This window comes from Eretmochelys imbricata, chromosome 1 (assembly GCF_965152235.1).
Source record: "Eretmochelys imbricata isolate rEreImb1 chromosome 1, rEreImb1.hap1, whole genome shotgun sequence".
Classification (NCBI taxonomy): Eukaryota; Metazoa; Chordata; order Testudines; family Cheloniidae; genus Eretmochelys; species Eretmochelys imbricata.
The window spans coordinates 25,406,008-25,422,897 of NC_135572.1; the positions used below are offsets into that span (position 1 = coordinate 25,406,008).

Sequence of the window (16,890 nt, forward strand, 5' to 3'; positions counted from 1 at the left end):
CAGTAGGCATAAACTGGCGTTAGGCCAATGAAATCAATGGAGTTATGACAATTTATACCAGTCACGGATCTTGCCTACTATTTTGTAGTCTTTTTTTTTTTTTAAAGACACTGGTGGCTCCAATATAAAAACCCACTGTGTGAGTGGGGATGGGAGTGGGAACTGAAAGAAAAAGGAAGATTTTTAAATGGCAGAATCACCAATTCATCTGCCTTTGTCTCTCTGCCTCTATGTGAATCTTCTGCGTTTCTGCATTGCTCCCATTCTGCCTTATTCTTAGCTGGATCTCTGCATTGGACAATGCATTTTTCCTTTTCTCTGAATATTTTACTCTCTGCAATATTTTGGCCCATTGGCCCACACAGCACCCAGTTAGGCTCCTGTAATGTAGGTTCTCTGTGTGTGTCTGTGAAGAGCCTTGGATATAACAAAGCACTTTAATTGCTGGTGTTATGGGAAACTTGCCATTTTAAGCCAATGACATTTTAATTCCTTTGAGTCCAGTTCACTCAACTGAAGTAAGAGCTAGCAGGTAACTTGCTGCTGGCATCTCTTTAATGTTTCTATCCATCCATCTCATTGTTTGCACTAGAAAGTCTGGATACCTCTGGAAGCAGATGGAAATAAGGAGGAGGAGCCAGCCACTGTGGGCTGCTGCTACTTAACAAGGAGGAGGAGAGGAAACAGGAGCCACTGAAACTGTGAGCAGGAGTCAGGACTTCCTGAAAGGAAAGAAGCCAGGAGACATCTATGGGACCAAAGTCCTCTAACAGCAAAGGAACATTAAGGAAGTTCAGGAATAGGAAGCTCAGCCGCTGGGAAACATGTATTTTTTAAAAGCTTTAACCCTTCCTAAAATATTGGTGATGGTGGCAGGAGTCTATATTTCAAAATCCTAACTATTATCTTCTTGAATACAATTAAACCATAATTTAGATACCTTTTTCATATATTGTCTTCTCATCATTCTTTATTGTGTTGGAACCCTCTCTAAACAAGTTACAGCAAATTTACTAACATCATGTTTGAAACTACAGAAGAAGTGTATGTTTTAAATATATTATTTTTCACAGAGAAAAATATATTCCCCATAGTTTTGTTCCTATTTGATTAGGTCAGTTGTAAAAAATATATCAGGCCTGCCCTTCAGTGGGTACAGCTCCACTGGGTTTAATGGACAATACCTACTCTCCTGGAGACTCTTTGGGCCTGACTTCCAGGAATGCTGATCACCCACAATTCATATTTTCAGCGATGGGATCGGATGGTGCTCCCACTTCTGAAAATCAAGCTAAAGACATCTCACGTTGGGCACTCATGAACTGGGGAACCCAGGCTAAGTAGCAAATTTGGACTTCACAGTGGCTTGTCAATTGGGAGTAAGGGCTTGTCTACATGGGGACACTCAGGAAAATAAATCAAGATTAACCAAGTGTTTTAAGATGCATTAAACCCCTGTGCAGACACTTTCATTCAGAATTAAAGTGGACTTAATTCAGTTTAGTTTAATTCATTTTGGAATTTATTCACTTTGAGTCATTTTGGATTAACTTTCCTGGGTGACCCCATGTAGACAAGCCCTAAATGTAAGAATTTGGATTAGAATTTAGAAGGTTCTATTTCTGAGCCTTGTGCTCATATCACTAAAAAATGCCTCTTTGTCTCTTTCCTTTATTTTCAGGGGCTATTAATGTTTTTCCTAGGCTGTTTCCTGACCATATCACTTATGTTATTAAAGGCAGAATTCATTCCAAGAAAAGTAACCCCTTTTATATTAAGTCTAATTAGTCTCTTTCCATTGTTTCTGTATCACACACTCAAACATGAGTGTCACTGAAAATACAATTATCCACAATATGTCAAAAAAAATCAATGGGGTGCATGGCAAAGGTGCTAGGCAGAATGATCTGTTTCACCATGGAAATACCATAAGGATGTGGGTCATTTAGCCTTTGACATCAGTGCAGCTAAGAAGACAGAGGAACACATTTACTGGCATACTGGTGTTACACAATTTGGCCCTTAGTTACTAAATGCAGACTGATATGATTTTCGTATTGTAGCAGTCTTAGCATGAAAAGCTTTTCATGGCAATAATGAAGTTATCACCATTTCTTAGTGTAACAAAGACATTTGATTTTTATGAATCACTCTCATTAACATTAATAAAAGTTACCTGTGTGACTCCCATTCACTTTAATGAGAATATGCATCTTATTTATCCTGAAGAAGATTAGGGGGCTGATTCTAATTTCACTGACATTGGCCTAAATCAGGAGTCATTCCACTGAAGTCAATGAAGTTACACCAGTGTAAAACTGGCGGGAGAGCTGATTTGTGATATGTAATCACACTAATGCTTTCTTAAGATAGCACCTGCATGTGTATTCCACCATTTCCCAATATATTATAAGACTAAAGGACCTCAATGACCTATACGTCCAGCTTCCATTTTACCAAAGGATCACTTAATTAATGTTTGCTGGGACCACTTTGGTATTTTATATTCACAATGCTGCCTGTAGACTTCTGGAGCAGAAAACATTAGAAAATGATCTTTTTCTGGCAACCGGCCTTTATACACAGCACAAAGAAACAAGGACTCGTTTTAGGATGACTCCAAACTTTTCAACAGAGGTGACTCATGGGCATGCACTTATCATCAGTTCCAGCCTATTTCACGCCTTTCAAGGTTTATTACTCTTTTTTAGATTCCCTTAATAAAATTCCCACAAAGAGATGAAAACTCAGGCTATTTATTCTCCTTCATTTTATTTGGAGGATGCTAAACTATATCCAATGATTTATTCCTCAATTAAGTTTAAAGGCTGAATGTTGTTTATGAAATGATGATCAGTAAAGTTATCGTATGCACACATTTGCAGGTAATTGTTTCTGTGGATGGCACTTTGAAGGAAAGGATTACATAAAGTAAAAGAAGGAAAAGGGAAAAAAGATTTTGAACACTATGATAGATTTAGTGGCCAAGATTAAACTAATGTCAATACTGAAAAATGCATTATACATAAAGGAGCCCAATTCTGCTCCACCAGATGTATGCCTGGACACACCTTCCACCTACTTGCACCTCATTGGCAGGGCGAAACATCTGGAAAGCTTGCTTGATTGGTTGGCTAGGGAATCCTCAGCCATAAGGGCATTCGCAGGTGGTATAGATACAACAGCCCTCTCGCCTGCCCCCTAGGGTGCACTGGGGACAATCTCAGGTTGGTGGAAAAGCTTTTAGCAGCTGGGACAGTTTAGCACTGTCTGGAGGGTGCACTATGTTGTACGGAGAGCAAACTGGCCCCAGGCTCGCCCTAGGGTTGGATGATGGGTGGTACAAAGGTGGAATAAAGCTGCATGAGTATATCTGAAGCTAGAAATTTAGCTGCCTACAAGCCAAGGGGATGAGCACCTCAGAAATAAATTGATATGTTGACAGACAAGAATTTCCCCTCTATTGCTCTTTGACTTGTAAGGGAAAAATATGTTCGCACCAACACACTGCAACATTTATATACACTAAGTTGTGTGCACAGTACTCTGATATGCAGGATATTCTATCCCATAAAAATGTCTCTCAGTCTCTGAGATATGAAAACTACAAATTACAGGCAAGCTCACATGTTGACTGGAAACAGCTACATTTTGTGAAAAATATAGATGACTTTATCTGGAGCACCCTCTCTACAGTGTTACAAATTACATTCATTTGTGATCTTCTGTATCACTGAACAATTTCTTCAGCAGTGAGAAAAGGGTAGTATTCACCCTTGGGATCTGATCATGATCATGTTGTTTATTTTATTTATTTCTCTGGATTCCTTTGAAACCCTAGAGGCCCTATCGTGCTAGGCAATGTATGAATACATAGACCTACTCTGATGACGTTATAATCTAAATGAATAAGATAAACTAAGGGTTTATCTGCATTGTCCCACAGTTTGGACTGTGGGGGTGTCTATAGCAGTGAGTGCCAATGTGCTGCTCTGAACTCCTCCAGTGTGGATGCTGCAGGCGCCGTCTTCAAATAGGATTACATTATCGCAAACTAGGAATCTTTTAGTTTGCACCTGCAGGGTCCACACGGGGGAGTTACAGCAGAGCATTTTGGTGCATACTGTTATTCACACCCCATAGTCCGAACTGTAGGGCAGTGTGGACGTAGACTAAGGGCGAGAGAAAGGAAATGTTGTTAACCTCATTTTACAGATGGAAAACTCAGGCACAGAGATTTAAGAGCCTTTCCCAAAGCTCACTGAAGTCAGTAGAAAAACCGTCATTGACTTTAATGACTTTTGGATCAATTCCAGTGAAAATCACTTCGCAAAGCCAGGAATTAAACCCAGATCTTCTGAGTTCAAGGCCAACACCTTCACTACAATCTCTCCTCACTAAATACAAACTATCTTGAACAACTAAGACACAGCAGCTCTCCTCAGCTGGAAAGGGGAGAAAAAAACCCTCTCCATCCAATGATCCCACACACAATATAACTGCTCTATGCCTTGATTCATCCCTTCACTCATTCTTTCTTCCCGCAAAGCCTGGCAAAAGCATAATTTATGCAAATCTAATTTTGCAAAGAAAGAAGAAAACAATAAGTTATGATGAAAGCAATAAATGTTCTATACCGTGGAATGTTTGGAGTCATAAAAGCAATTGTGTAAAATTGCACTCTCCCTGTACCTGATCCTTGTATGTCTGAGTTACAGCTGTTCAAATTACAGACAAAAGCAAGTTTTTAATGTCATTATAGTGGCAGAGTCAATATGAGACATGAGTAGATCCTGTTCTGCCGTGCGCATTATCACCAGAACTGTCAGCTAATTCCTGACTGCAGTGTCTTTATTTTTACTCATGATGCCATAAGAAGCATAGAGGAGAGCTACAGTTGTGACATAGTTCTTGTGTATGTGTGTGCATGCATGATTTTAGCAGCTAGGGTCTGATCCTACCAGGTGCTTTGCATATCATCTCCCAGTTATTTCGGTAGGAGTTGAGGGTGCTCAGCACCTGGCAGGAGCAGGCAATCAGCATCTCAAAGCATCCGTAGAGACTTGCCAATGTAACTCAACCCTGGTCTGTGCTTTTCATAAGCTGTCATACAAACTGTGCCAGAAACCAAGACTGAGCAGTGATTGCTTCCTGGGAACTGGTCACTTTCTGTTGATCTTCTCAGTGAGAGAGCAAGAGAGAGAGAGAGAGAGCAACTGTACATAGAACAAAGGAAGGAGTCATCTTGTTCAGTACTTACAAAATTAGATCAGTTTTGATCCTGGGCTCTCACTGACAGAATGCTTTGTATGGAATACAGCATGGAATTGTCAAGCTCTTTCTATGGAAAGTGAACTGCAAATGCCTGTTAACTGGTTTTCTGGGGTTGGGCTCTTCCTGTTTTTTATCCACACTATTAACTCCAAGCCCAGTTTTCATGAAGTATCCCGGGCTCCTACTCACCTGCCCCCAGACAAAGAGGAATGAATGCAACACCCTTTGCAGCCTTTCACTGCTACTGCAAATGGTAATCAAATGGGCTGCCTAAGGGTGAAGCAGATTTTCCCAGTCTCTGCCTCTCCAGGGTTAGAATGCAGTCTCCATATGCAAACCTAGTCCCTGACAGCTAGGGGCTCAGAACAGGGCCATAATCTGGCTACATCTGTCCAATATGACCATCAGACCACAAGACTGGGCCACAGTTGTAATAATGTCCTTGCTTTATTTTGCCACATCAAATGAAAACATTTCTTGTAACTGTGATGAAAAAAGAAATCTATTTCTGATATTCAGTCTTTGTGTACAAACAGCCGTCCAAACAAAGAAAGAAAAAAGAAAATGAAAACATTTCAATGAACTGTGAAATATCTTCCCTCCTAATCTCATCTGAAACCAGCTAAGACAATCAAATAGCCAGCACATGCAGAATACATTAGGAAGAAGAACCAAATGTTGCTGATATTAATAGTATCTACCCTCTGTTTCTGCCCCCAAAGTAGCTGCTGCTAAAACTTTGTTGCTATCACTCTTGTGCAGTGTCACAAGTCACACAAAGTGTGACTTATTCCCCCACCCTCACCCCCCAAAAAAGGTTTGAAATCAGCCATTAAGGAAAAGGAAACAAAAAAGAGGAGTCAGCTGGAACAGGCTATCTCCAAGATACACCAAGGCAGCACTGGAATTTCAAACAACACGAATATGAAACTTTATTCCTGAGCCCACTCTTCCTTTTTGGACACAGAAGGCTGTGCCTTCAAAAACAATGTGATCATCTGGGGAATCAGTGGGATATTGTTTCTGATTCAAATTCCACTGCAGTCCCTGGAAGGACTCCCATTCATTTTACTGGGGTTTGGATCCGGCCTGTTAAGAGAATCCCCTTGGTTCTGTCTGAAAATGTTTGGATTCTCTCCTTCCACCACTGTAGAGTTAATGCAGACAATACCCTTGGGTGGGTCATTAAATGAGGGACCTCTGGATCTAAACCCATGAGCTATTATTGCTTGAGCTGAAAGACTCAGCTGTGTTAGCTTAAAGGCTGTAATAGTCTCATAAACCTTTATATGGGGGAAGAGAGCCACCCTGAATAACCATGGATGCTATTCATATAACATTTAATGAAGAGTCCTACTGCAAATTTGAAAAGTATCCATCTCTGTCTTTCCTGTGGAACTGCTTACTTAGCTCTTCCTTTTCTTCAGTAAGGCCTACATTTTCCAAATGTGACTAGTGATTTTGGGTGCTTCCATTGTTAGATGCCCAGTTTGAGACATTTTAAAAGGGCCTGACTTTCAGAGGGTGAGTGCTCAAAGCTTTCCGAAAGTCAGTCTCTTTTAAAATATCTCAAGCTCCCTTCTTGAGTCACCCACTAGTGCCTCTAAATGAGCACAGGCGATGCTCCACACAGTCTTCTCAACCTCCTCCAGCTGCACTAGGGCTGGGCAAGAGAAGGTGGGGCAAAGCTTCTGATGTAGAGTGGAAGTCCTGTAGTCACAGCACCCAGACTTCTTTCTCCCCCACCGGTGCCTTCCTGCCTGGCCCCAATGGAATGAAGCCCAGAGCTTTCTTTCCCCACACACCAGCCAAGGGGCACCTGTTTCCCTAACCCTACACAGGGGAGACCTCCAGCAATCAGAGGACATCTGCCAATTAAGAAGCCAGGGCTGCCCATCATCCAACCCAGGCCACTACCAGCATAGTCCCATTATCACCCAAACAACCACCCTACTATCAGAGACTTCAGGGCATCCTGCTAGCCACTATTATTACCACAGGAAAAACCACCACCACCACAGCTGCCATGCAAAGGAGCCCCCAAGAGGAGGTACTGGGGAGGAAGGGGTGCAGGCGTTCGTGAGACATCAGGCGGGGAGGAGATGGAAAGATAGATGGATTTGGGAGTGGGAAGAATATGGAACTGATGGGTTTTGGGAAGGGAAAGCAAGAATTGTCTAAGGGGATGAGAAGTATTTTACCCAGGGAATGTTGCATATATGGCTGAAAAGTTTTGAGGGATCCCCTAGTTAAAATTTTGGCCACATATAACTGTTTTCCTGGCCTCTGGTGTTTACTCTTAGATGGTGTCAGAGGTACTTTCCAGTGACTGCTTTTATCAACAGAAATTCTTCCCCCTCCCGCCAATACATTTGGGCTTTAAACTTTTCCTTCAAGTCTTAATCCTCATTTTCTATTTCTGACAATAGTTTTCCACCATTTGTTCTGCCTTCCTTCTTAAAACACATTTGTGTTCTGATGTCCTACAAACATATGAGCAAAGAGATACACCAAGCTCAATTTCTCCCCACTGGCAACCTCCCAGCTCCTCCCCATTACATTTAATCAAGTCTGTGGCATAAAACCAATCCTGGCCATTGAGCAGAGGAAAGATGGAGCTACATTTTGTCGAATGAGCCAGGGGAGATTTCATCAGTGCTCCAATGCCTGGCAAATAATGAGATGCTACAGGTGTGGCAAACAGTGAGATGCCATCCTTTTCAGGTGTGGAGTTGATATATTTCCAGGAAGGCACAGCATCAAGCCTCTCATCTGAAGGAGATAGTGGAAGAAAGACTTTTTCCAATCAGCTTTTTATGAATGAAGCTTTGTGAAGCTGTCATTATTACCTATGACACAGCTTTATCTTGCAGTGAGGAGGCAAAGGTTGCTGCAATAGCAAACATAAGGGCATTTCAAGGAGACTAGTGTGTGCTTTGTAAAACTGAAGGAAATTTTCTGCCAGAATACAAAATATTCTCTCTCTCTCTCTCCTCCCCCACCCAAAAGGTTATGTTAAAAACAAGGCTAGACTGAAATGCATTTTCTTTACAAGCTAGAAATGCTGGTGACCTTAGCTATGATTATAAAACATTATTGCTCCATCCACCCTACAGATCCCCCAGAAAAGCATTTTTCAGAAGCTGGTTTTTAATACAGCGCTAAAGAACAGGGGTCAGATCACACTGTTTGTCACAGAAGCCCACAGGTGCTTTTATACGTACATCTGTCAGTTTCAGCAACAGTGAGGACATTAAATGGAATTAATCAAGCAGAAGAATGATCTATAACAATGCAGCAGTGCGTGTATTGATATGAAGCAGTAAGCATGAAAATGGTAAAAAAAAGCTACTTTCTTTAAAATTGTGTATATGGTAAATAGATACCTCAGTGGTGCACACATTAGAATACTATAGCTTTCCTACACAGCAAGAGAAATATTTAGTCTAACAACATCAATATCACCTCTATATCCTAAATGCCAAATTCTGGCTGGCTCTTCAGTGCACACACACACACTCTCTCTCCATTATCATCTCATTCTCCCTTCTCCACACCCCACCCATTTGTTTTGTCCATCTTGTCATGAACCAAGATTCCACACGCTTTGGGGCAGGGACTGCCTTTTGCTGCCTGTTTGTACGCAGCCCAGCTAATGAGAACCCGATCCATGGCTGACATTTGTAGGTGTTAAGGTAATAAAAATAGTTGACTACTAGCGCTATCATTAGGCAGCTAAGAGAAAACCCGGGCAGTATCAGTGTTGAGGCCACACACCATGGTCTCAAAATCTGCTAACAGATATTCCGCAGACTTCCTTGCACGGAAACACAGAGGCACATTATCCAGAGCCGGGAGGACAACATTCCAGTGTTTTAGCTTAGACTGCCTGGTGTACCCAAGGCTATTACAAATTTTGATGCTTCTTGGATTAGTTGTGTTTTTGGGAGGAGTAATCTGCACAGGAAGTTGTCCAGAGGGTCTCTCAACTGGCTAGAATTTGGATGGAAAACAAAATCTAAAGACCCCTAATATTTAGTTTTGTAGTGCATCTATGTCCCCAACTCATGTATGAAGTGTATGAACATTTCCATCGACTTTTGCTGGGTTTTAAACACAACAATAAGTCAGTTACCTGTAAGGTCATAGGTGGGCCAGGAGCCCAGCTGGCACGCCTTGCATGTGTATTCATCAGAGACAAACTCGTTCTCTTTACAAGGTGTACAGGTCCAGCAGCAGCTGACTTCTCCTTTACGGATCACCTGAGATGAATATTTAACAGTGCAATTAGATTTGTTTTTTTAATCGATCTTCTTTAATGCTGCTGAGGTTCCTTATTTGATTTTCAAAGTCCCTTTTTTACTCACTGTTTCTAATAGAGATGAGCCCGTTCTTTTGAGGAAGCCCCTTTTGCTAATATTATTCTTACCATTATAAATCCTTCTGATTAGAACTGGATGATCATTTACACAGCATGAACTGTGACTCATGGGCATCGGGAGAAACAATCACTGAGGACAGTTTGCAACCATCTTATAGGCTGAAATAGGGTCAGATAAATCGTTTGTCAAGCAAACAAAGTTGTAAAGATCTAAATCTCTTCAGTGATCATTTACACACAGAAAAGGGGGAATAATATTGTTCACTGTAGATACAGCAATTCACCCAGTTCTAGTCCAAATGTAGCATGAAAAAGTGGGAAACCAGCTTTGCTTCCCTAAGGATTGGGCTGGGATAGGGCTCAGTTTTCATCAGTTTGTGATAGTCTGAGAAAATTCAGGTTTTATGTCCCTTTTCCAAACCAATTCAGATCAGCTACGTTTTAAATTAACTTTTAATAAGGAGAATGTAATGTGTGTCCATTTTAACATTCAGCACTGATTTTCACCTCTTTCCATTCAACATGTTACATCCTACTGCACCGTGGCAATTCAAATGTGAATTTCCCCAAATCCCCATGTATCTTCTCTTGGGCACTGAACACATCTGTGACCCCTGGTGATCTGCCAAGGGCGACGAGAAGGCCTTTCCTCTTTGCGATGAAGTATTCTCTGTGTCGGTGTTTATCACATTCTATCCATTTTTAAACAATGCTACCAACTACAACATTCGGCTGACTTGTCTCGCCTTTGTAGGAATCAGTTCAGAACGTGGTTTCACAAGCAAACGTCACGGATTGGGATTTTAATCAAATGCAAAGGAGCACAGTCAACCAAAGTCCTGAAAGGCTGTTGTATAGCGCAGAAACCTGGGAAATAAATCTCCTTCAATGGCTTTGAGCGAGCTTGCAAAGAGAGGTGATTGTTTACATAAGATTCTTAAAGGGCAAAATCACCTGAAGAAATAAGTAAATGAGAAAACAGATGGGAAGATTTCCAAAAAATTTCCTTTGATTGTGAAGGGTTGGGAATACCCACAACTCCCACAGGAGTGAGTAAGAATCTCTTCGCAAACCTCAGGATCAAACCCCCTGTTGGATGTGTTTGTTAAATGGACTTTTCAGCTGCTTCACTGTCCATTTCTTTTTAGAGTAGCAGCCGTGTTAGTCTGTATTGGCAAAAGAAAAGGAGTACTAGTGGCACCTTAGAGACTAACCAATTTATTTGAGCATAAGCTTTCGTGAGCTACAGCTCACTTCATTGGATGCATTCAGTGGAAAATACAGTCAGGAGTTTTATATACACACAGAACATGAAAAAATGGGTGTTATCATACACACTGTAAGGAGAGTGATCACTTAAGATGAGCTATTACCAGCAGGAGAGCGGGGAAGGGGAGAGAAAACCTTTTGTAGTGATAATCTAGGTGGGCCATTTCCAGCAGTTAACAGGAACGTCCGAGGAGCAGTGGGGGGTGGGGGAAATAAACATGGGGAAATAGTTTTACTTTGTGAAATGACACATCCACTTCCAGTCTCTATTCAAGCCTAAGTTAATTGTATCCAGTTTGCAAATTAATTCCAATTCAGCAGTCTCTCATTGTTTTTGAAGTCTTTTAGTTCTAATATTGTGACCTTTAGGTCTGAAATCGAGTGACCAGAGAGACTGAAGTGTTCTCCGACTGGTTTATGAATGTTATAATTCTTGACATCTGATTTGTGTCCATTTATTCTTTTACGTAGAGAATGTCCAGTTTGACCAATGTACATGGCAGAGGGGCATTGCTGGCACATGATGGCATATATCACATTGGTAGATGTGCAGGTGAACGAGCCTCTGATAGTGTGGCTGATGTGATTAGGCCCTATGATGGTGTCCCCTGAATAGATATGTGGACACAGTTGGCAACGGGCTTTGTTGCAAGGATAGGTTCCTGGGTTAGTGGTTCTGTTGCGTGGTGTGTGGTTGCTGGTGAGTATTTGCTTCAGGTTGGGGGGCTGTCTGTAAGCAAGGACTGGCCTGTCTCCCAAGATTTGTGAGAGTGATGGGTCGTCCTTCAGGATAGGTTGTAGATCCTTGATGATGCATTGGAGAGGTTTTAGTTGGGGGCTGAAGGTGACAGCTAGTGGCGTTCTGTTATTATCTTTGTTGGGCCTGTCCTGTAGTAGGTCACTTCTGGGAACTCTTCTGGCTCTGTCAACTTGTTTCTTCACTTCAGCAGGTGGGTATTGTAGTTGTAAGAATGCTTGATAGAGATCTTGTAGGTGTTTGTCTCTGTCTGAGGGGTTGGAGCAAATGCGGTTGTATCGCAGAGCTTGGCTGTAGATGATGGATCGTGTGGTGTGGTCTGGGTGAACGCTGGAGGCATGTAGGTAGGAATAGCGGTCAGTAGGTTTCCGGTATAGGGTGGTGTTTATGTGACCATCGCTTATTAGCACCGTAGTGTCCAGGAAGTGGATCTTTTGTGTGGACTGGTACAGGTTGAGGTTGATGGTGGGATGGAAATTGTTGAAATCATGGTAGAATTCCTCAAGGGCTTCTTTTCCATGGGTCCAGATGATGAAGATGTCATCAATGTAGTGCAAGTAGAGTAGGGGCATTAGGGGATGAGAGCTGAGGAAGCGTTGTTCTAAGTCAGCCATAAAAATGTTGACATACTGTGGGGCCATGCGGGTACCCATAGCAGTGCCGCTGATTTGAAGGCATACATTGTCCCCAAATGTGAAATAGTTATGGGTGAGGACAAAGTCACAAAGTTCAGCCACCAGGTTTGCCGTGACATTATCGTGGATAGTGCTCCTGACGGCTTGTAGTCCATCTTTGTGTGGAATGTTGGTGTAGAGGGCTTCTACATCCATAGTGGCCAGGATGGTGTTTTCTGGAAGATCACCAATGGATTGTAGTTTCCTCAGGAAGTCAGTGGTGTCTCGAAGATAGCTGGGAGTGCTGGTAGCGTAGGACCTGAGGAGGGAGTCTACATAGCCAGACAATCCTGCTGTCAGGGTGCCAATGCCTGATGATGATGGGGCGTCCAGGATTTCCAGGTTTATGGATCTTGGGTAGCAGATAGAATGCCCCAGGTCGGGGTTCCAGGGGTGTGTCTGTGCGGATTTGTTCTTGTGCTTTTTCAGGGAGTTTCTTGAGCAAATGCTGTAGTTTCTTTTGGTAACCCTCAGTGGGATCAGAGGGTAATGGCTTGTAGAAAGTGGTGTTGGAGAGCTGCCTAGCAGCCTCTTGTTCATATTCCGACCTAGTCATGATGACGACAGCACCTCCTTTGTCAGCCTTTTTGATTATGATGTCAGAGTTGTTTCTGAGGCTGTGGATGGCATTGTGTTCCGCACGGCTGAGGTTATGGGGCAAGTGATGCTGCTTTTCCACAATTTCAGCCTGTGCACGTCGGCGGAAGCACTCTATGTAGAAGTCCAGTCTGTTGTTTCGATCTTCAGGAGGAGTCCACCCAGAATCCTTCTTTTTGTAGTGTTGGTAGGAAGGTCTCTGTGGATTAGGATGTTGTTCAGAGGTGTGTTGGAAATATTCCTTAAGTCGCAGACGTCGAAAATAGGATTCTAGGTCACCACAGAACTGTATCATGTTCGTGGGGGTGGAGGGGCAGAAGGAGAGGCCCCGAGATAGGACAGATTCTTCTGCTGGGCTAAGAGAATAGTTGGATAGATTGACAATATTGCTGGGTGGGTTAAGGGAACCATTGCTGTGGCCTCTTGTGGCATGTAGTAGTTTAGATAGTTTAGCGTCCTTTTTCTTTTGTAGAGAAGCAAAGTGTGTGTTGTAAATGGCTTGTCTAGTTTTTGTAAAGTCCAGCCACGAGGAAGTTTGTGTGGAAAGTTGGTTTTTAACATCCAACTGCTGTCAGTTGCAGTTGATTGCACTGTAACCCCTCCCGCAATTTATCCAGCCCTATTTAACTAAATCTCCTTTTTTCAACTGCAGTTACTTCCCCCAAGCCACTCTCCTGCTGGTCGTTCTTGTGATTATTCGAAGAGTTTTGATGTCTCCAGAATATTTCAGGTTTTCTGGGTTGTACTGTATTTGGTTTGCATAAGGCCATACAGGAAGGGACATGCTGGATGCTGCTGTATAATGGGACACTGTTGCTTTGTGTGCATCTAGATTCCCTGGGTGAAATCCTGACTCCACTGAAGTCAATGGTAAAACTTCTGTTGACTTCATTCAATGGAGCCAGGCCTCATCCCCTGTTTTAGTACATGGACTTTTGTCCATGAAAGAAAATTTGGGATTTATACTCAACAATCAAATGTAAGAAGAAAGAGGATTACAGATATGGGTCCTGATGCAGAACATTTAACTTTAAACACGTTCTTAAGTGCTTTCCTGAATTAGGATCCACGGTGAAGAGTAGAGTCTGGCACTAACCAAATCCTGGATCCAAACATGCCTGAAATTTCAGAAGGTTTAGACCCAGCTCCAAAACTTGTGTCCTGGGCCTATCTCTAGTACAATGACACTGTTTGCCACACATATTGCTTGTTTTGAAGCTAGATCACTAAGTTTAACCCCCATGAACACTTATTGTTATTGCAGACTATGGCCTGATCCGGATCACACATTGCTATCTCTTTTTGCTTCAGTGAGTTACTCCTGATTCGCATCACTTTCACTGAGAGCAGAATCATGTCCACATTCCTGTGCTCTTTTCAAACAGATGTCAAATTGTGCCATTGCATCTTCTCGTTCAGGGGGCGTCCCTTTGCCCCCTTAATTATAGACTAACACAACTTGCAGACTGCAGACCGCTAATGAAAAAAGGAATTAAAGCAAAACAAAGTTGTGATTTTAGCAAATCCAGCAAGTTACTTACCTTTTCATGAGATTCTCCTTTAAACATATTATTAATAATAAATGAAAGATTTTTCCTGTGTTTACTGTATTATTGTTAATAAGAAGAAATTAAGGGCTCTTAAGAGCTAAGGCTAGAAATTTCAAAATTGCGTAACTAAAAGTTATATTCCTAAATCCAGATTTTAGCACCTAAATGATGATAATTATTATGAGTTTATTTGCTTTGGGCTGGTCCTTTAGGCCCCAATCAGGGATTGAGACCCCATTGTGCTAGGCACTGTACAAAAACACAGAACAAAAGGATGGTTCCTGCCCAAAGAATTTACAATCTAAGTATAAAACAGGAGGCAACAGATGGATACAGACAGACAATAGGGGAGCACAAGAAAAGAATGAGACAATTATGAAAAGAGTAGCAAGAAGCAGTAATCACATAAACAACTTTTTGCACTTTTTATTAAGGTGCCAAAACTGGTTTAAGGTCTTAACTTTAGGTTCTTATGGTTGAAAATTTTGACAAACATTCTGGGTAACATTTCACAACTATGCAAATAATACATCAATACAATAAAAAAGCACCCTATTTACCTTTATCTGGCCTTTTTCACATGGTTCACTGCAGACCGATCTGATGACAGTATTTTTCTTTGACCATATTTCATCGTCATCCATCTTCAATTCACCATTATCCCAACTTCCAACATTAATATAGTCAAAGTAATCCTTCCCCATTTGCTTAAAATTCATAATCTCATACCTTGCGAAACACAAAATGAACAAACAGTTGAGTTTAGGATACAGTCACTAAATCTTTTCGATTTAAAGGAGCACTATCAAATCAAAATCTAATTAATTAAAAAAGAGTTAAAAGTATTTTCTAGTGCTACATGGACCACTGAGTCTCCCCTGCCTATTGTTGTAGTTATATAAGCATATTGTCCTATCATTTTTAAAACAAAGTTTTTCTCTCCCCTGTTGCTGTGTGAAAGATCCCTATAGAGTATGGGAGAAACTGACTGACACAAAGCAGGGGAAACAGTGAAACTGACTAGACACAAAGTACTGCCAAATGCACTAATTCAGTGGTTCTCAAAGCCGGTCTGCCGCTTGTTCAGGGAAAGCCCCTGGCTCGTCGGACTGGTTTGTTTACCTGCCGCATCCACAGGTTCGGCCGATCGCGGCTCCCACTGGCCGCGGTTCGCCACTCCAGGCCAATGGGGGCTGTGGGAAGCGGCGCGGGCCAAGGGACACGCTGGCCGCCCTTACCACAGACCCCATTGGCCTGGAGCAGCGAACCGCGGCCAGTGGGAGCCACGATCGGCTGAACCTGCGGACGCAGCAGGTAAACAAACAGGTCCAGTGCGCCACGGGCTTTCCCTGAACAAGCGGCGGACTGACTTTGAGAATCACAGCACTAAATGAAACAATAAAAAAGGAAAAATGTTGTTCTCTAATCTCTGTGAGCTCTATCTGGGGTTCTTCTATGGTTCCCATTACTGTACTGTCTGAGTGATTGACAGTCTTCAGTGTATGTGTCCTCGCAACACCCAGGTGAAGTAGGGAAGTACTGTTAGCCCCTTTTAAAGATGAACTGAGGCACAAAGCGGCTTTCCCAAGGTCACACAGGAAGCCTTTGGGATAGCTGAGACTTGAACCCAAGACTTTTAAGTCCCTGAATGGCACCCTAATAACTGAATCATCCCTCCTGCTAACCTAGTAATTTTAGGGTTCACTTAGTGGCAACAACATACTTGGAGAGTAGTGCGGTTTTTTAAGGTTATGCTAACAACCTCTCCCTTACTGAGTATCTTAATTGTACAGAAGAAGATTGCACAAGACATCAGTGCATGACTATGAAAGCAAATGCTCAATTAATTTCAAAATAGATAGTGAAGTTAGGTGCAACATAGTCACTGCAAGCATTTATAAAAAAATTAGTGACTATTAAGTGCTTAAATTGATAATTAAAATTGTTGCAGACAGTGGGCAAAAAATGAGGCCACAAAGCCAAGCCACTCTGTCATGTTTACAAAAGGACAGATATTACTCAAAGCGTAACATGGAGTTCCCTGTGTGCAGAGGTTGGTGAGTCACCTGCATTAGTTTAAAGGTCTATTAAGCAAGATAAAAATGTTTTGATGAAGTGCTTAACACACAGGGACTCAGTGGGGTTATAGTACATCACACTGATATAGCTCCCAGTGTGCCCCCAAAAGCATAACAATTACATCATAAACAAAACATTTACGCAGCAGTTTTCATCCACAGATCTCAAAGTATTTTAAAGGAAGATATCATTATGTCTGTTTTACAGATGGAGAAACTGAGGCTGGGAGATGAAGAGACTTGACCAAGGTCACACAGTCGGTCAGTGGCAGAGCTACAAGCACTATATCAAGTCCTGTGCCACCGAGAA

General features: G+C 42.1%; 1 protein-coding gene across 2 annotated transcripts in view; it reads right to left on the reverse strand.

Moving 5' to 3' along the window:
• GRM5 (glutamate metabotropic receptor 5) overlaps positions 1-16,890 on the reverse strand; it is a 315,016-nt gene that overhangs the window by 33,327 nt on the left and 264,799 nt on the right. For both annotated transcript variants that reach the window (XM_077842228.1, XM_077842219.1), the window contains exons 5-6: positions 15,063-15,231; positions 9,410-9,536 (exon numbers count right to left, since the gene is read on the reverse strand). In XM_077842228.1, the coding sequence (XP_077698354.1) occupies positions 9,410-9,536; positions 15,063-15,231 (296 nt within the window). The remainder of the gene's footprint in view (positions 1-9,409; positions 9,537-15,062; positions 15,232-16,890) is intronic.